Source organism: Osmerus eperlanus, chromosome 9, assembly GCF_963692335.1.
Source record: "Osmerus eperlanus chromosome 9, fOsmEpe2.1, whole genome shotgun sequence".
Lineage (NCBI taxonomy): Eukaryota > Metazoa > Chordata > Actinopteri > Osmeriformes > Osmeridae > Osmerus > Osmerus eperlanus.
In genome coordinates, this window is record NC_085026.1 from 1,833,780 (window position 1) to 1,853,617 (window position 19,838).

A 19,838-nucleotide genomic window follows, 5' to 3' on the forward strand; every position below is an offset into this window, starting at 1 on the left:
TTGTTTATGGAGATAGTACCCGTTCCCCCCAATCCTTTTCTCCTCCCTCATCACAGCCCTCTCTCTCTCTCTCCCTCTCCTCACTGTTTCCAGTCTCTCTCCATACATCATCTTCCTCTTTCGTCCCTCCACCCTGTCTGTTTATTGACTGACCTGTGAAACTTTATGCTCTGCCCATATGTAGGGCATCTATTTATGAGGTTGCCATGGTAGCTGACACTGCCAGAACCCCCCAGCACCTAAGTTCATGTCACGTTTTCTCTCTCTGTCTCTCTCTGTCTCTGTCTCTCTCTCTCTGTCTCTGTCTCTCTCTCTCTCTATATATATGTTTCTGTCTCTTTCTCTCTTTCTCTCCGTCTCTTTCTTTCTCTCTTTCTCTCTGTCTCTCTCTGTTTCTTTGTCTCTGTCTCTCTCTCTGTGTCTCCTTCATACACACATGACACACAAACACGGCGTGTCAGACAGGCCCTCTGAGCATCCAAGCTCTGATTGGCCACCGTGTTATTTTGGGAGCCTTTTTTTGTTGTTGTTGCCATGTTGGAGACAGAGTGGAGGGTGCTGATTGGATCTCAGTGGGATGGGGGGAGTGCGGGGGGGGATATGGCACATTGAGTGTTAACGGTGTCATTAACCCACTATAACACACACACACACACCCCAGGCTGACAGACGGAGGTGTGAGTGAGCCTATATGTGTCTGGCCCCCCCGTACTATGGTATCCTGCTAACAGACTCACTGTCGCCACAGTGTAAACGGACCTGAGGGAGAGAGAGAGAGAACCAGGGGTGGGGGGCTGTAAAGGAAGCTGGGGTCCAAGGGAGAGAGAGAGACAGAGAGAGTAACACCAAGAGTGAGAAAGACAGAGGGGGAGAGAGAGGAAGAGAGAACGAAAGAGTGTGTCAGGGTGTGTGTGTATGTGCGTATGTGTGTTGGAGGGTAAGCTGACCCAGTGCTACTGTGGGTCACAGCTGAGCTTGGGAATAGCGCTCTGACACCCAACACCAGCTCTGGCACTCTGGTCAGTCACTCTGGGAATTATGCTAATATACCCCAGCTCTGACCCCGCCTCCTGCCCCAATTACACATTAAACTGCCAATCACAGAGTAAACAAGGGTCACAAACACATACTCAAAACTAGCCATCCTCATATTCTCTCACGCACACAGAAATACAGACTCACACACTCTCATACACACACACACATTCTGAGCGAGACTTTGTGTGTATTTATGTGTGTGTTGCTTGGCACAAACCTTGTCCTGTCGTGCTGGGAAGGTGTTGGCCTCAGCCTGTTTCACCTCCATCAATATGTCTGTGTGTGTGTCTGTGTGTGTGTGCTTGTGTGTGTGTGCCTGGCGGTGCGTGTGTCTGTGTGTGTATGTGCATCTGTCTGTGTGTGTGTGCGTGCGTGCATTTGTGTGTGTGAGTGTCTATGTGTGCGTGTGTATTCCACTGCTGACAAAGTAATACAGGCCTTTCTGCACCTGTCAGGGTGTACCCATTAATCTCCATGGAGACTGGGGGAAGCCAAACGATATAAATCAGAGGCCAGGGAAGCTAGTCAAACACAGTCCAGGGAGTCGCAGACCCAGCCTGTTGAGGCCAGAGACACATTCCCTGCTTAATGTGTGTGTGTGTGTGTATTTTGTGTTTGTGTGGATCAGTATAACTTCATATCTCCATATGTAAATTGTAGTGGGTGAGGCCCAAACATGGTCACATGATCAATTGGCACACCGCTGTGTGCCCGGGAGTTGCCATGGGAATGCCTTCATCACACACCAGAATCACCTCTGGAGCCCTCCAACTTACTAACCCTAACCCTCCAGCCCACTGCATGCAACCAAGTTTAACTATTGGGTTTAGAGAATGTACTGTGAGTGTATGTGTGTGTTTGTGTGTGTAAACGTGTGTGTGGTTGTGTGCGTGTATGTGCGTGTGTATGTGTGTCTGCACATCAATACGTCTTATTTGTTCCCAGTGCAGCTGTCTTCAGGAGAAGTGAGAGAGGGGGAAGTGTAAGGACAGGATGGGGGGAGTAGGGAAACAGCAGGGGGGAGCGAGGAGGGAAACAGCAGGGGGTTGTTGACTTTGAGTCAGAGAGAGAGAGAGAGAGAGAGAGAGAGAGAGAGAGAGAGAGAGAGAGAGAGAGGAGAGAGAGAGAGAGAGAGAGAGAGAGAGAGAGAGAGAGAGAGAGAGAGAGAGAGAGAGAGAGAGAGAGAGAGAGAGAGAGAGAGAGAGAGAGAGAGAGAGAGGAGAGAGAGAGAGAGAGAGAGAGAGAGAGAGAGAGAGAGAGAGAGAGAGAGAGAGAGAGAGGGGGAAAAAGAGAGTGAGAAATGGGGATAAAGCAGAGAGAGAGAGTCTCCGAGAGGGAGAGAAGAGGGGGGGGGGGGGGGCTGTGTTGAGTTGTTGACTCTGGGTCAGTGGAGGATGACATCACCCTCCGGCTCCTTCTACAGGAAATGAGGTCACGGCAGGAACCTCAGCCAAGCGGGAAAAGACGCCCCCACACTGCGCGCACATACACACAAACACACACACACTCTCACACACACACACACACAAACACACACACACTCTCACACACACACACACACACACAAGGCTACATACAACATGGACTTACAGCCTGGGGCCTGAGTTGCTAACTAAATGGAGAGTTAACAGCAAAGACCTTGACTCTTGAGGTTAGCTGACACAGTAAAACACACACACACGCTCTCAAGTTGGATACACACACTGATACAAACACACATGCATGAACAAATGCGACAGTCTCAATATGAACGCGCTCTTGAGTTCCCAGCCCCGGTGACATCATAATGAACCACTCCCAGAGCTTGCTGGGATAGCATCCAGGAGGGGGATCCCAGTGCAAAACTGGGATTTAAGTGTACACACACCCACACACACACGCACACACACGCACAAACACACACACGCACAGGCACACACAACTTTAACACACATGATACACCTTTTCCTCAATGTCCTGTTGACAGGGAAGGGGGGAAAAGCACACACAATGGATCTCTCTAGGTATCACCATGGAAACTGCAACATGTTTTTAGATGTTGGGACTCCCCTATCCCAAATTACTTTGTAAATGGTGTGTTTTGATTGGCTTGCATGGGACAGAGAAAAGAGGGTTGAAGACGTTTGATAAAGAGTAGGACGTGTGTGTGTGTGTGTGTCTGTGTGTGTGTTTATCTAGCTGGTGTGGTTTGTGGGAGTTTGCCAATGTTCCACAAAATTGTGACTCTCGAGTCCCCCCCCCATAATAGACCGATAGACCATGGCACTTTGATACTGCTGATCGGAGCCTCTTCAGAAGGTAGCTGCTGCCCTCTAGTGTTCCACAGGCACTAACAGAGAGAGACAAAGAGAGACAGAGAGACAGAGAGAGAGAAAGAGAGAGAAAGAGAGAGAAAGAGAGAGAAAGAAAGACATAAAGAGAGAAAGAGAGAGAACGAGAGAGACAGAATGGAAGAGGGCGAGAGGGAGAAAGGACTCGAGAAAGGAGGAGGGTGCAGAAAGAAAGAGCAAGCTGCTGTTTCAGAACAACAAGACAAGCTCTACCTCCACCTTTTGGAGTAAGGAGGTATTGCTGGCCCCACACCTGTGGGCTTGTTTAAGTGTAGGTGTGCGCGTGTGTTTGTTTATCTTTGTGAGACAGAGTGTTCTTTTCCCCGAGTGTGGGAGGGAATTTGTTTTTCAGCCTGTATGGTGGTGCAATAGATCTATAATACATGTTACTAAATAACTGAGGAAATCAGATCCCGTTTTCTCCCTATTTAGTATCCTCTAGTGGTCACACCATGTCACTACGGCTGTTTAGCAACTTAACCCCTACTGACCTTCGTGTGTGTTGTAGAGTTTGTGTGTGTGTTAGGGTGTGTGTGTGTGTGTGTTAGAATGCGTGTGTTTGTGTGTGTGTGTTAGGGTTTGTGTGTATTCGTGTGTGTTAGAATGTGTGTGTGTTTGTGTGTATTGTCAGAGGAAGTAAGTCTGGGAATAGAGCAGCCATGAGAAATGTGCTTCCTGGTGTTGGCACGGCAACCCTGGGAGCATTCCACCCGTCACACTCAATCCAGGGAAAGGGTTATCGCCATGGAGATGGCATTTGGCATGCTTTTTTCAAGAGTGTATATCCTTGTGTGTGTGTGTGCGTGTGCGGGTGCGGGTGTGTGTGAAGTCTGCCTAGTTCCTGCAGCAGAAATAAACTTCAAATTAGAGGCTATATTTACATGGATACATTTAAACACAGTGGACTTCAGGACTTCCATGTTACAAGGGAGGGGTGTGTGTGTGAATGTTCTGGAAGTGGTTATGTTCTCACTATTCATCGCGCACTGTGATATTTGGAAGGAGCAGATTGTGTTAACTGGCCCCAGCAAGAGAGGTTAGAGTCGAGGAAGCACACACACACTCAGATCCTCTGTGTGTGTGTGTGCTTCCTCGACTCTAACATGGGACATGGGGGGGTGTAGAGGGGTCTAGTGGGAGACGGGGTGGGTTTGAATGCTCAACTGTCAACCACAGTTGCTCCCTTCCTCATTTTCCCAGCACACACCTGGCCACTGCTCTACAGCCAATCACATGTGTGTGGGTATGACCTACTGTATGCCAGTCAGGGGGCTGACTCACCTGTTCCCATGGCGAACATGGAGGTAGGAGGGAAGAGTGGAGTCGTAACACCTGCCATTCATCTCTTCCTCCTCTCCTTTCTTTCTCGTTTCATCTCCTCTCCACCTCCTATCCTTTCCTTCCCCTTTCTTCTCCTCTCTTCTCCTCCCCTCTCCACCTCCTCTCCTCTCATGGGGAACAGGTAGTTTTGTTACCAGGAGTTACACGGATTCAGCATTCTGTCTCTATACCCCTCTGTCTGTCTCCCTTCCGGTCTCTCCCCCTGTCTATCTCTCCCTGTGTCCGTCCCTATTCAGATTTACATTTACATTTTAGTCATTTAGCAGACGCTCTTATCCAGAGAAACTTACAGTAAGTACAGGGACATTCCCCCCGAGGCAAGTAGGGTGAAGTGCCTTGCCCAAGGACACGTCATTTGGCACGGCCGGGAATCGAACTGGCAACCTTGAGATTACTAGTCCGCTTCCCTCACCACTCAGCCACCTGACGCCCCTTCCTGGGAGTGTCTGAGACTCTAGCAGTATGCGTGGAGAGACAGTGTAGCTGCCAGTCCTGATCACACCTTGGTGATGTCACGCTGAAGAGATTTGTAAGCTTGTGTCCAAGAAGGCGTTCGGCTGCAGAAGAGACGAACAGGGCAGGCTCAGGGACCCTGGTGACACACCGGGGCGGCCTTCCCAGCCTGTCAGTCACTAAAGATAAGAGCACACAGCTGCCCTGTGACATCTGTTAAGGGTCCCCTTACACACACACACATGCACACACACACACCAACTCTGTCTCAGATGTGCTCCTTGAAATGAATGTATGATATACCAAGTGCATGGAGAAAGAGAGGGATGGGGGGGATTGTGAGAGGAAGTAACTTTCATGGATCTGAAATCCTGTCTGTCAGAAGAGAGAAGTGGAGGGAGGGACAGAGAGAAACAAAGAGTAAGGAATAAAGACAGACACAGAGTGCCAGTAAGAAAGTAAAGAGAGAGATATAAAATATGAAAATTTTTGAAATATATTACATGTAACGCTTGTTCTGCTTTACTGCTTATGAACAGCGCCTAAGTTCGTTAACGTACACTCTAAACTGTGTAGACTGGGCTAATTAACCCTAGTATGAGTATGTAAATAATGTGTAACAATGTACATGGTCTACAATAAGTGTAAAGTGTGTGACAGGCTACTTCAATCCAACATGTATATAAAAGAAGATGATGCAAACTTAACTGTAAATAGGAATATAGAAACAAGAAGATTACATTGAAAAGGATGACCCCTTTAATGATTCGGTGGGTCATAAAACTATTAACGAGGTCAATAGTCACACGATGATTAAAGCTAATACTTTCCCCGTATTAAATACGAAAAGAACAACAACCATCCATAAGTGCTATTAAGCAAAACAGTCGGTTATCACATGAACATCATTTATACAGTAATAAACACAGTTAGGGGCCCCCAATAAACAAACACATCAAATACACAATACTAAAGCCGGCAATGCTATTTATCAATAAATGTCCCGACTCGGTACCGAGTGCTAATAAAAGGTCTCTGACGGTGCAGGCCTGATGTGGAGAGTCGGGGCAGCCCAAGCTGCCGTGCGAAAGCGGCTAATGTTACACGCTCAAGAGCGTGTAGGCCCTACTCACCCACCCCGAAGGTTTTAATGGCACCCCGCAACAATAGCTCCGGGTGCGGAAAGAAAGTGGCGCGAACTCCGGGGAACCAAGCAAACAAACTTCCAGCGTTGCACTCCCGGGTGGATTTTGCCGACTGAAACAACAATCCAGGGCGGTCCTCTCAAATGCTAGGGCACACGGGTCCAGCGTTGTCCTCTATGTGTAGATCTTCTGCTCTAGGTGAAAAGTTATCGTAACTTCCACTGATGTCAGTCCGTTAACCGCTCCCAATAGAGGATAGCCGTACACCAACATAGAAGTTAGGTTTAGCTAGCTAGCTCCTCAAATTGACGCACCACGAGAGCTAACCGTCCAGCCTCTCTCGTGAGTGGTCGCGTCCCAAGAGGCCAAAAAGAAAAACAACATAACATATATACAGTGTCAGTCAAAACAGGGCGTAACTTCCGCCCTACCAAAATTAACCGAAAACCAATTACAACAGTGCAACTGCCCCCGATTGACACGTTCATTGACCAAACACATAACACAAACCCACCGGCAGTATTAAATAATAGGTGCTTTAGAATAAATGCCAAGGATGCCAATACGGGTAAGAAATTTAGATATGACTCACTAAAAGTGAACATATGTTTAACAAGAAATGTTTGTGCACACATAAAATAACCCAGGGGGTTACATCCTCCCCCTTCTAAAAAGTCCAGATGACCTCATCGGACTAAATCAAAGTCTGAGAAAAGATTACATTTACCCATAACGGCTAAATGTTAGTGTTAGTCCCACCCATATAGTCCTATCTACCTAAGCTAGATGAGGCACGCTATGGCAGCAGGAAGGTCAGTCTCTGCAGATGGTTATCCTCAAACCACGGTGGACCATCACAATTGGCTTGTCAGTGGAGTGCCCAGGCTTGTCATAGCTTAAACGGATGACAGGCTTGATCTCTCGTCGGGACTGGCGGTCACAGATGGGCTCTGCACTACTTTCAGACCGACTAGCAGAAGGGAGCTCACCCTCTTCCAGACCTGTGTCCACCACAGGGTCTTCAGGCATTTGCAGAAAAACATCTGGGTCCCTTTCAAATTCTGAAGGACTGGGAGCACGTACTGGCTCGGCAGGACAAGCTTGTGAAGGTAGGCTCGGGTCTTCACACTGAGGCGGCAGGTTTTGACCGAAATGATCTGCGAGAAGGTCAAGGGCCTGAGAGATGGACTCTTTTTGAGCAGCGGATAGATACCACACATCATCTTCCTCTGGCTCTGACATTTCTCCAGTTTCTTCTTCTGGGTCTGTTTCTAGACTATCTTGTTGATTTCTCATCATCTTGTCTTGAGAAGACCTAGTTGCAGGTCTCTGAGGAGTCTCTTGCTTATCTGGACTTGCAGGGAACCGAACCAGATGACCTATGGGCAGAAGATGGTCTCTGTGGAGTCTTGACAATGACTCGACCCTTTTCTGGTTTTACTCTGTACACGGGCAGGTTGGACAGTTTTTCGACCACCACATAGGGACTTGACAACCACTTGTCTCCCAACTTGTTCTTCCCCGGCACACCTGTAGCTCTGATAAGGACGCGGTCTCCTGTTTCCAGGGCTTGGTTTCTTACTCTTGTGTCGTAGTGTCTTTTGTTTCGTTGATGTACTGTGTCCGCAACCTCTTGTGCCAACTGGTAAGCTTGCTGCAACTCTGCTTTGAGATTGTCAACATACTACAGTGAAGTCTTGTCATCTTGACCGTCTGGAGACGTTCCGAAGCAGAGGTCAACGGGCAAACGAGCTTCACGGCCGAACATTAAGCGGTAGGGTGAGTAGCCGGTTGCGTCGTTGCGCGTACAGTTGTAGGCGTGCACAAGTAGGCTGATGTATTGACTCCACTTCTGCTTTTCCGAGGGGTTAAGCGTTCCCAGCATAGATAAGAGTGTGCGGTTGAAACGCTCTGGCTGTGGGTCACCTTGGGGGTGATAGGGAGTCGTTCTTGATTTCTTTATGCCAAGCAAATGCAGGAGTTCTTTGATTAGACGGCTTTCAAAATCACGCCCCTGATCCGAGTGGATTCTTGCTGGCAGGCCATAGTGCACAAAGAACTTTTCAACAAGGACCTTGGCTACAGTAGAGGCTCTTTGGTCTTTAGTTGCATAAGCCTGTGCATATCGGGTGAAATGGTCCGTGACCACGAGGACGTTGGTCACACCTTTGGAGTCTGGCTCAATAGACAAAAAGTCTATACAGACTAAGTCGAGTGGGCCTGTACTTGTGATTTGGTTCAGCGGTGCTGCTCTGTGAGGCAGAGTCTTACGGGCAATACATCGGCCACAGTTCTTGATGTAGTCTGCGATGTCGGGGACCATCTTGGGCCAGTAAAACCGGTCTTTCAGGAGATCCACGGTGCGTTCGACCCCAAGATGCCCAGACTCGTCATGCAAGGCTTGAAGTACTTGTGGCTTGAACTGACTTGGGAGGACGAGTTGGAGAACTGTGTGGCCGCCAGGTCTGCTAATCCTTTGGTGCAACACGCCATCTGTGATGAGGAGCTTAGTGCGTTCTCTTTGAAGGAGCACCAGATCTGGGTGACTGTTACCTTGCTGGGGCCAGGAACCAACTGTCACTGCTTTCTTGGCGACAGAGATCACAAGGTCACCTTTGCTAAGCCTTTCAAGAGGGGTCAGCTGCAGATGAGAGAAACAGGCAAAGACATCAGGAACTGCACTTGGAGAGGGCCCTAGTTGGTCAATGAGCTGACTGGAAGAATCGGAAGCCTGAAAGGTCCAGACAGGATGGCATAGGGCTTTGACACCAGAGGTCGAGATGCGTCTCCATCCATCGTCATCACTGGCGTTTCTGGACAACCAGTCGGCATCCACGTTCTCTATGCCTGGCTTGTACTGAATGTCGAAGTCATAGGTGGTGAGGGCTGCTAACCATCGATGACCTGTTGCGTTTAACTTAGCAGTGGTAAGTACATAAGTGAGGTGATTATTGTCGGTCCTAACAGTAAAGCGAGCCCCGTAAAGGTAATCGTGAAACTTGTCGACTACAGCCCACTTCAACGCCAGGAATTCTAGCTGGTGAACTGGGTAGTTCTTCTCAGGCTGGCTCAACTTACGACTGGCGAATGCAACAGGACGCAGGCCATTAGAGTGTTCTTGGTTAAGGACTGCCCCTAGTCCGTCCAGACTGGCGTCAACGTGGAGGACATATGGCTTGGTGGCGTCAGCAAATGCCAGGACTGGCGCCTGTGTGAGGCAATTTACTATTTTATTGAATGCCTGAGCACTCAAGGGTCCATCGTTCTCCAAACGGCACAGATGGACGAAAGTAGGTGGTTTCAGTATCTTTTGAAGCCTTTCTTTTCTTTTGAGTTGGCGGGTACCCCTTAGTCAGGTCTGTGAGAGGACGGACAATTGCTGAGTAGTTGGCAATGAACTTCCTATAATAGCCACAGAAACCAAGGAAGGACTGGAGTGACTTGAGGTTGGAGGGAGCATTCCACTGAGCTACAGCCTTAATCTTGTCCGGGTCTGTGGCAATACCTGCTGCTGAGACGATATGACCGACATACTTGACTTGAGGCTGGCAAAACTGACATTTATCAATGGAGAGTTTCAAACCTTGCTCTGCAAGACGGTCAAGGGCTTTCATAAGGCGCTCTTCATGCTCTTCTAAAGTGCGGCCAAAGACAATGAGATCGTCCAGATACACGAGACACTGAAGCAGGTTCATATCTCCCACAGCCTTCTCCATTAATCTCTGAAACGTGGCAGGGGCCCCTGTGATGCCTTGGGGCATGCGCTCGAACTGGTAGAACCCCAGAGGACAAATGAATGCCGTCTTCTCTTTATCTTCTTCTGCCATGGCAAGTTGGTAATAACCACTGCGAAGATCAAGCACAGAGAACCAGCGACTTCCTGTGAGACTGGTTAAAGCATCGTCGATTCTGGGGACCGTGTATTGGTCTGGTATGGTTCTGGTGTTTAGGGTGCGATAGTCAATGCACATTCTTATCTTGCCGTTCTTCTTTCTCGCCACGACAATTGGCGAGGCGTAGGGAGAGCGAGATTCTTTAATTATACCAGCTGCCAACAGTTCTTGCAGGTGGCAACGGACATCGTCTATATCTGCTGGGGCCAGCCGTCTTACTCTCTCTCTGTAGGGTCTTTCGTCTTTTAGTCTGATGCGATGCTCCACCCCTTGTGCTAGTCCCACGTCCCACTCTGATAGTGAGAATACTTGTGGACGCTCTGCCAGTTTCTGCGACAGTCTTGTTTTCCAGTGTTCCGGAATAGGGGAATCTCCAAAACTGAAAAGTGTTGGATCAAGTCTTGAACTGGGCACTTGACTTGGCTGAACTTGTGTGACGATGTCTGCTTTGTGGACCTGCGCGAGAACCGTGCCTTTGGGAATCGACTTGGCCTTGACAGACTCATTTTTTAGGAACAATAAAAATCTGTTCTTGTCCATTTCGGTGGAGAGAAGAACACAAGGGGGCATCAGGACTCCAGTAGGGAGTGCGCCTGTAGAAGGAGTCTCAATCATGAGGATGCTGTCTTCCAGTGGGTCTGAATTTGACACTTTACAGATAGCTGAAAGTTCACCACCTGGCGGAATAGTCAGCGGACCAGGCCCAGCCCATCTCACTTGAGCCACGACGTCACTGTTGTTCAGCACGGACTTGGCAGGTGGACTAGACTGAGTGAAAACACGCATGGACTGGGCTTTGTTATTCTTGGAGTGGCTTTTCGGCTGAGGCTTGTGATCAAAAGCACGGGCATTTGTGCCAATAATGATGGGCAGCTGCTCTGGGCCATTAGGTTTTGGGCAGACAAGGGCCAAAAAGGTCTTGGGCTCACTCTGGGTGTTGTCATCAGGAAACTGTATTTGAGCAGTGATGAAGCCTTTGTAGGGATAGCTGTTCTGGCCAAGGCCCCAGAGGTCGAGACTGGAGATTGGGTGCAACGGCAGGTGAGACAGATGCTTGGAGTACCACTCTTCAAATATGATGGAGACGGTAGAGCCACTGTCCATTAAAGCTTCACAGATCTTGCCTTCAATGATTATGCGGCCAACTGTGGGTGCCCCGATTAAGCCGGTAGGAATATGGCTGGACTCCGGAGGACCAACTTGACTTGCAGTAACTTGGCCGCCTGGTCTTTTGGAGTGGGAGGTGCCTGCAGTGGCCTCTTTTTGGCTGTTCTGAAGCTTGTGCATGGACTGTATGAGCTTCCTGATGACTTTGGAGGGATTTTCAGAGCTGGCACAGTTAGTGGCAATGTGCCCATCTTCACCACAGCGATAACAGAACACCTCTGAGCCGTCTTTAGGCATCTTGGCAGGCTCTTTGATACTGTGTGGCTTTTGGGAGAAGTTTCGTTTAGGTCTTGCTTGAGCAGGAGGAACTTTGGATGGCTGATCCCTCCAACTGAGCTGGTGTTGCAGGCTGAGGACTTGCTCTTGGAGGGCATGCACATCAGGATCTGAGTGAGCGGCGGAGGAGGCAAGAGCTCTTGTCTGCGGAGATGCGCCTCTGACTGTTAACTGCTGTACTTGACTTTGCAGAGTTTGAATCTGGTGCTTAAGATTGTCTATTTCAGATGGCTTCACCTTTATGTCTGCAGCAGCCAGATGACGCACACTTGAACTTGTATGTTGTCTTGTCATTTTTTGATCCTCTTCAACACGGATCTCGCTGAGCAGAGTCATGAACGAAGGGGGTTGGTTGAGTCTTTCTTTTAGGCGTAGCTGCAGTAACATGATGTCGGACTCCACTGCTCCTCTCAGCAACTGCTCAACACGCGCACGATCTCTCAGGAAATGGGAAAGGCCACCTTTTTGAACAGCTTTGGTGAGCACTTTCTCAAGCCTTCTCACAAAATCCGAGAGTCTTTCATTTGGCTTTTGCTGCATGGATCTGAACTTGAAGTAGAGATCTTCACCAGACTCGGAGGTGCCAAACACGTTTTCAATGGCAGTGAGGTAGTCTTGAGGGGTTGCTGCTGGATCATTGTAGCGTATAGCTTGGATAATCTCAAGTGCTGGCCCTTTTAAACTTTCCACAATCCTCTTTTTCTTTTCCTTTGCTGAGCAATCACACTCATCCAGCATTAATTGTGCCTGCTCCATCCATCTGTCCAGAGTCTCTTCACTGGCAGGTGTAGGGTTAACTCCAGAGAAGACACGCAAGCGGCGAAAAGCATTACTTTCTTGTGGGGGCCTAGCTTTTTCCAACAGGTCTCCCACAGCACGGATAATGGATGAAGAGTCGTCTGGTTTGACTTGTCTTTGTTGCCCGAGTAGCGGTTCAATGTCTGCCATTGTCTTCCCCTCACTCTCTAGCAGTTGTAGTAGCTTGGTTGAAAACTCGTCAGATTTGGCTGCATTTTCCATTAGCAGAGTTAGCTTCCACGGTGACTCACCAGTAGTAGGGATTATTTCAGGAGGAGCTCTGCCTGGGTCAACTCTGATGCGAGTTTCACACAACAACACGTCCTCTGTAGGAAAAGACTTCTGTGCTCTGACTCTTCCAAAAACTTTGACTGTTCCGAGTACTTCTTCAACATCAGCAAAACTTGTATCACTTGGGACACCACTCACAATAACTGCATGAGCTGGATTAACTTCAGTTTCACTACACCAGGTTTGGAGTTCGGAGAGCAGGAGTGGACAGGTACAGTCAGCCATATTATAAACTTGCACTTTTTCTTCGTTCTTTTGTATTATATATATAGCCAGTCACTCAGTACATCTCAGCGGTGCCTCCATTTTATGTAACGCTTGTTCTGCTTTACTGCTTATGAACAGCGCCTAAGTTCGTTAACGTACACTCTAAACTGTGTAGACTGGGCTAATTAACCCTAGTATGAGTATGTAAATAATGTGTAACAATGTACATGGTCTACAATAAGTGTAAAGTGTGTGACAGGCTACTTCAATCCAACATATATATAAAAGAAGATGATGCAAACTTAACTGTAAATAGGAACATAGAAACAAGAAGATTACATTGAAAAGGATGACCCCTTTAATGATTCGGTGGGTCATAAAACTATTAACGAGGTCAATAGTCACACGATGATTAAAGCTAATACTTTCCCCGTATTAAATACGAAAAGAACAACAACCATCCATAAGTGCTATTAAGCAAAACAGTCGGTTATCACATGAACATCATTTATACAGTAATAAACACAGTTAGGGGCCCCCAATAAACAAACACATCAAATACACAATACTAAAGCCGGCAATGCTATTTATCAATAAATGTCCCGACTCGGTACCGAGTGCTAATAAAAGGTCTCTGACGGTGCAGGCCTGATGTGGAGAGTCGGGGCAGCCCAAGATGCTGTGCGAAAGCGGCTAATGTTACACGCTCAAGAGCGTGTAGGCCCTACTCACCCACCCCGAAGGTTTTAATGGCACCCCGCAACAATAGCTCCGGGTGCGGAAAGAAAGTGGCGCGAACTCCGGGGAACCAAGCAAACAAACTTCCAGCGTTGCACTCCCGGGTGGATTTTGCCGACTGAAACAACAATCCAGGGCGGTCCTCTCAAATGCTAGGGCACACGGGTCCAGCGTTGTCCTCTATGTGTAGATCTTCTGCTCTAGGTGAAAAGTTATCGTAACTTCCACTGATGTCAGTCCGTTAACCGCTCCCAATAGAGGATAGCCGTACACCAACATAGAAGTTAGGTTTAGCTAGCTAGCTCCTCAAATTGACGCACCACGAGAGCTAACCGTCCAGCCTCTCTCGTGAGTGGTCGCGTCCCAAGAGGCCAAAAAGAAAAACAACATAACATATATACAGTGTCAGTCAAAACAGGGCGTAACTTCCGCCCTACCAAAATTAACCGAAAACCAATTACAACAGTGCAACTGCCCCCGATTGACACGTTCATTGACCAAACACATAACACAAACCCACCGGCAGTATTAAATAATAGGTGCTTTAGAATAAATGCCAAGGATGCCAATACGGGTAAGAAATTTAGATATGACTCACTAAAAGTGAACATATGTTTAACAAGAAATGTTTGTGCACACATAAAATAACCCAGGGGGTTACATCCATATGATTCCCATTAACATGAGAAATCCAGAAACTATCATAAAAATGTTACACCCATTTAAAATCCAGTCCTGAGGAAACCTTCCAATCTAAAGCCCTTGCAGTCCATGAAGGTAACCCTGTGCCAGCTGGTTATGAGACTAACAAACCAGTTGCCACCTGGCACACCTCCTTCCCCTTTACTATCACCAAACAGAATAAAACAAAAACTCCTACCTAGAACACTGGGGGAAAATGAAATGGCTGAATATCTATATCTATATCGAGAGAGAGACACACAGAGACACACAGAGACACACAGAGACACACAGACACACAGAGACACACAGAGACACACAGAGACACAGACACACAGAGACACACAGAGACACACAGAGACACAGGCCTTCTTCTCGTTCCTTGTTCCACACTAGCCCCTCCCCTCAGTGCATCTACCGTTGTAACTCCTACCACTCAGAGCTTTGATAACCTCCCGACAGCTGCGACTGAGAAAGACACCGCTAAGCATTGTGGGATAGCTTGTGTGGCTGAAATGTCAGCAGGGCCTCCTATACTGGTCTGGGAGGCGAGCAAGGGCTGGGGCGTGGTGGTGGGGGGCGGCAGGATGAGGATGAGGGAGGGGGTTGGCCGGGGCCCGTGGGAGGGGAAGGGTCTACAAACAAGTTCCACCTTTTCTCAGAGTCATTTAGTCAAATGGAATTGAAAATATGCAAAGGACAAATCACATAGAGAGGCGCCTTTGCAGGAACAATCCAGTGAAGGACCTTTTCCTCCCAACCGAGGACAGCAAAGTCGTTCTTATTTCACCTCAAGAGTTCAGAGGTGTCGTCTACTAGCGTCCACCAGAGGGTGCTGTTCAGCTCTTCATGTGACCCAGGGCACGGCTGTCGTGTTACCAGTTACAGTACCACTGTCGTAGGCCCTGGCCTCCAGCCTGGCTTGGTGGAGCCAGAGCATAAACGCAGGCCTGCTCTGAGGGGCTGGAAGATGGGATTTGGCATCAGGGGGGGTTGGCATGGTGGACCGGCAGACCCGGGTGATAGGAGGTACCATGGAGGTCCCACCTGGCAGTGGGAGAACGTTCCGCTGGCATGTGTAAAGGCATACACACACACACACACACCACTACAAAACACCCACCCAAACATGCACTGGATATGCTGTTGTGGTCTGTGTAGCTGTAAGAACGAATTGTGTTGTCGTTTCACGGGATAGTCCACTTCATGACAGCACCCGTACACACACACACACGTACACACACACATACTGACACACACACATATATACACAAACACATACTGACACACACACACATATATACAAATACACGTACTGACACACATACACACGCTCACACACGCACACACAAAACAGACCACACAGTCTCTCAAACAGATCTTGTCTGTCTGAAGTATATACTTTTGAGCAGTTAGTTACATCTTCAGACTAGTGGCTAACTTTAGTTAGGTGGTGCGGGGGAGGAATTCCTTCCCACAGTACACTGCACCAACACACACACACACACACACACACACACTCGCACACACACACTTACAAGCTTACAGATATGCGACACGGTTTAAACCTCCCCACCCCTCTGCTCAGGACAGCCGGTGTGGTCTCTTTGGTGTGTGTGTGCGCGCGAGTGTGTGTCCTGATCCCGGCATGGCTCATGTTTCCTGGAGCACACTCTCAGTGCGGAGCTTGGAGCGACAGGCACCGGTGAGACCCTAACGGTTCTGTTCTTCCAGAGGAGTAAGGGGCTACATGGAAGGGTTCTAGCCCAGAGAGAGACACTCCGCTGGGCCCCGCGACCATGGTTCTTCCCTCCCCTCTGAGCGCAAGCAGGGAAAACACACGGAATATCTCTTTATGCAGACACACGGCTGGATATCTGCAATTAACTCAGCCATGAGAGAGAGACAAGAGAACAGAAAGGAATAGAGTGGTGGAGTGGGTGTAGAGAGAGAGAGGAGAAAAGGATAGCCTGTTTTGAAAGTGCTTGAGTGTGTAGAGAGAGGAAAAAAGGATAGCCTGTTTTGAAAGTGCTTGAGTGTGTAGAGAGACGAGAAAAGGATAGCCTGTTTTGAAAGTGCTTGAGTGTGTAGAGAGAGGAAAAAAGGATAGCCTGTTTTGAAAGTGCTTGAGTGTGTAGAGAGGAGAAAAGGATAGCCTCTTTTGAAAGTGCTTGAGTGTGTAGAGAGGAGAAAAGGATAGCCTCTTTTGAAAGTGCTTGAGTGTGTAGAGAGGAGAAAAGGATATTTTTCGAGTATTTGACTGTGTAAAGAGAGAGAGAGAGGAGAAAGGGATAGCCTGTTTGCGAGTGTGTTATCAGGAAGTCTGAGAAGACTGGATATAACCGGGCAGCGTTGGCCAGTGGTGGGGGTGTCGGTCTGGTGGAGCTGTTCCACTCTGGCCTCGTCGTCAGCCAGCAAGCAAGCCGGGCCAGCCAGCCAGCCAGCCAGGCCAGTGGAGCATCGTCCTAGTGCTTGGACCGCCACCCTGTCAGTAGCCTTGTCAGTTGTGCCTTCCCAGGCTCTGTCTGGAGGGGGGGTCTGTGTGTCGGTCCCCCCCATGATGATCAAGGAGTCCAGCCTGAGGGGGGACCCTGACCTGAGGGGGGAGCTGGCCTTCCTGGCCCGGGGGTGTGACTTTGTGCTGCCCTCACGCTTTAAGAAGAGGCTCAAGTCCTTTCAGCAGCAGCAGGTCAGTCGGTGGAACCGAGGCGAGGTTCTGAAAACAAACACACACGCGCACACACATCGGCGCATGCCACGCGCACATGCACATGCTCACATTCACAGACATACGCCGATGCTAGGAACACGCGCACGCATATGCCTGAACGCACACACTCTCACTCACTCACTCACACACACACACACACACACACACACACACACACACACACACACACATGTCATAAACACACAAATTGCACATAGCAACGTAGGACAGACACAGCACACATATACAGTACACACCTAGACACACAAACACACACATGCCCGGCAAGACAAACTATTCTGAGCCAGATACCAGAGGGTTATTAATAGGGTATGGGTTTCAGGAATAGAGTGATAGAATGAACGCTGCGAAGAGGAGAGAGGGAGGAGGGGGGGGGGGTGGGGTTCAGCTGTCCTACTCAATACACACTGTTTAGTATAGAATCTAGAGTGGACAAACACCCACACACATACACTCACACCCACACACATACACTCACATCCACCAGCAAACACACACTCACACACCTTCATGAGTGCTTTGATGCTGAGGTGGATGTGCAGTGATGTCCTGGGAAGTACTGAGAGTCAGGATCTGCTTTCCTAGGTCACACTGAGTTCTTACGTGTAGTCACGTCTCTGTGTGTGTTATCTGAATGTTCCACCACCATGTTCCATCAGCTAAAGTCATGTTGACTAGCTAGGTGTTGATTAAATGACCAGGGACACACAGACCAGTTCAGTCAGGAAATGATCGTTCCAGATTTTCACGTAATGTTTTAAGACACTTTTTGTTTTTTACTTTTCTGCTTTCTAATGAAATTGACAGTATGAGAGTGACAGGAGAGAGAGAGAGAGAGAGAGAGAGAGAGAGAGAGAGAGAGAGAGAGAGAGAGAGAGAGAGAGAGAGAGAGAGAGAGAGAGAGAGAGAGAGAGAGAGAGAGAGAGAGAGAGAGAGAGAGAGAGAGAGAGAGAGAGAGAGAGAGAGAGAGAGAGAGAGAGAGAGAGAGAGAGAGAGAGAGAGAGAGAGAGAGAGAGAGAGAGAGAGAGAGAGAGAGAGAGAGAGAGAGAGAGAGAGAGAGAGAGAGAGAGAGAGAGAGAGAGAGAGAGAGAGAGAGAATGACATGCAGCAAATGGTCCAGGCTAGTGCTAAAAAGCAAAATCTGTAAGAAATTGTATAGTAGGAATTTGTGGTTTTATATGAAAGCAAAAAAGCTCACTCATATTTTCAATAGCAGAGCTCATTTAGAACCCATGTTCAGTTCTCTTTTTTTTATCCTGAATTAAAATTCAAAAAGCCCAGTTGAGACAGTCCAGCCCTGTCATGTAGATCTGGCCCGCTACCCCAAATGCAACTCCCTGGCTGCCATCTCGCTAGAATGGGAGTACCCTGTTAGCTGGCTGGCTTGGACCGTGGTCTCCTGCATATACTTGTAAAGTTCACACACACATACACACCACACACACTTACTGCCTTTTAATGATACAGGTCAGTGAGGTAGTATTGAGTTGTTATTTCTATCTTTTTTAGATCCATCCACATTTCAGCCTCCATGGGTCTGTGAGGGGCTGCGCTCCTGCTGCTCATCTGTGGGTGTGGGCTTTGTATACCACCTGGGGTCACCAGGGATGAGGTTCTTACTTGGGGTCACCAGGGATGAGGTTCTTACCTGGGGTCACCAGGGATGAGGTTCTTACCTGGGGTCACCAGGGATGAGGTTGGTACCTGGGGTCCCAGGGATGAGGTTCTTACCTGGGGTCACCAGGGATGAGGTTCTTACCTGGGTTCACCAGGGATGAGGGTCTTACCTGGGGTCACCAGGGATGAGGTTCTTACCTGGGGTCACCAGGGATGAGGTTCTTACTTGGGGTCACTAGTGATTGGGTTGTTAATAGTGATGGGGTTTTAACCGGTGATGGGGTTGTTAATAGTGATGGGGTTGTTATCGGTGATGGGGTTGTTAATAGTGATGGGGTTGTTAATAGTGATGGGGTTGTTACTGGTGATGGGGTTGTTAATAGTGATGAGGTTGTTACCGGTGATGGGGTTGGATGTCCTGAAGCACAGCTCTAGAGGAGATGCTGGCCAGTGGGATCCTCTGAGAGTTCAGATCGGTCGAGTCATGAGGATTGAGGCTGGACATGAAGCAGGAAGTAGGGCTGCGGCTGGGGAATAAGGGTAAACTCATGAGTCATGGACTTCTCCAACTCACAAACCACTACTGGGAAATCTCACTCCTCTTCCTCTCCTCCTCCCAGGTCCAGTGTAAGACAGAGAAGAAACCAGGCACCCCCCCTCCGGCCCCCACCCCAGCCCCCTCTACCCCCGTCCCCCGCTCACCCAGCCCCCCCCCTGCTCCGGTGGTGGTGACTCCCCCGCCTCCCTCCGTCAACATTCCGAGGTTCTACTATCCCCGGGGGCTGCCTGGCCCTGCCCCCAACCACGACGTCGCCATAGCGTCCGTAGAGGCGGCCTTCAGCGAGTTTGAGGAGGAGAAAGCTGACATCTATGAGATGGGCAAGATTGCCAAGGTGGGAAACACATTGAGTTACCACACACACCCACACGTGCATAATGCCCACACACACCCACAGATGTACATAATGCCCACACACACACACCCACAGATGTACATAATGCCCACACACACACACCCACAGATGTACATAATGCCCACACACACACACAGATGTACATAATGCACACACACACACACACAGATGTACATAATGCCCACACACACACACAGATGTACATAATGCACACACAC

The 19,838-nt window shown here is 48.8% G+C and overlaps 2 protein-coding genes across 3 annotated transcripts in view; one reads left to right on the forward strand and one right to left on the reverse strand.

The window, feature by feature from the left end:
• slc35g2a (solute carrier family 35 member G2a) overlaps nt 1-19,838 on the reverse strand; it is a 157,989-nt gene that overhangs the window by 94,141 nt on the left and 44,010 nt on the right. The window lies entirely within an intron of this gene.
• ppp2r3a (protein phosphatase 2, regulatory subunit B'', alpha) overlaps nt 1-19,838 on the forward strand; it is a 54,501-nt gene that overhangs the window by 26,009 nt on the left and 8,654 nt on the right. The window contains exons 1-2 of one of the 2 annotated variants that reach the window (XM_062468746.1): nt 16,033-17,047; nt 19,327-19,599. In XM_062468746.1, the coding sequence (XP_062324730.1) occupies nt 16,916-17,047; nt 19,327-19,599 (405 nt within the window). In that variant the 5' untranslated portion in view covers nt 16,033-16,915. Of the gene's footprint in view, nt 1-16,032; nt 17,048-19,326; nt 19,600-19,838 lie in introns of those variants that run through there. The other variant, XM_062468745.1, reaches the window with a different exon arrangement.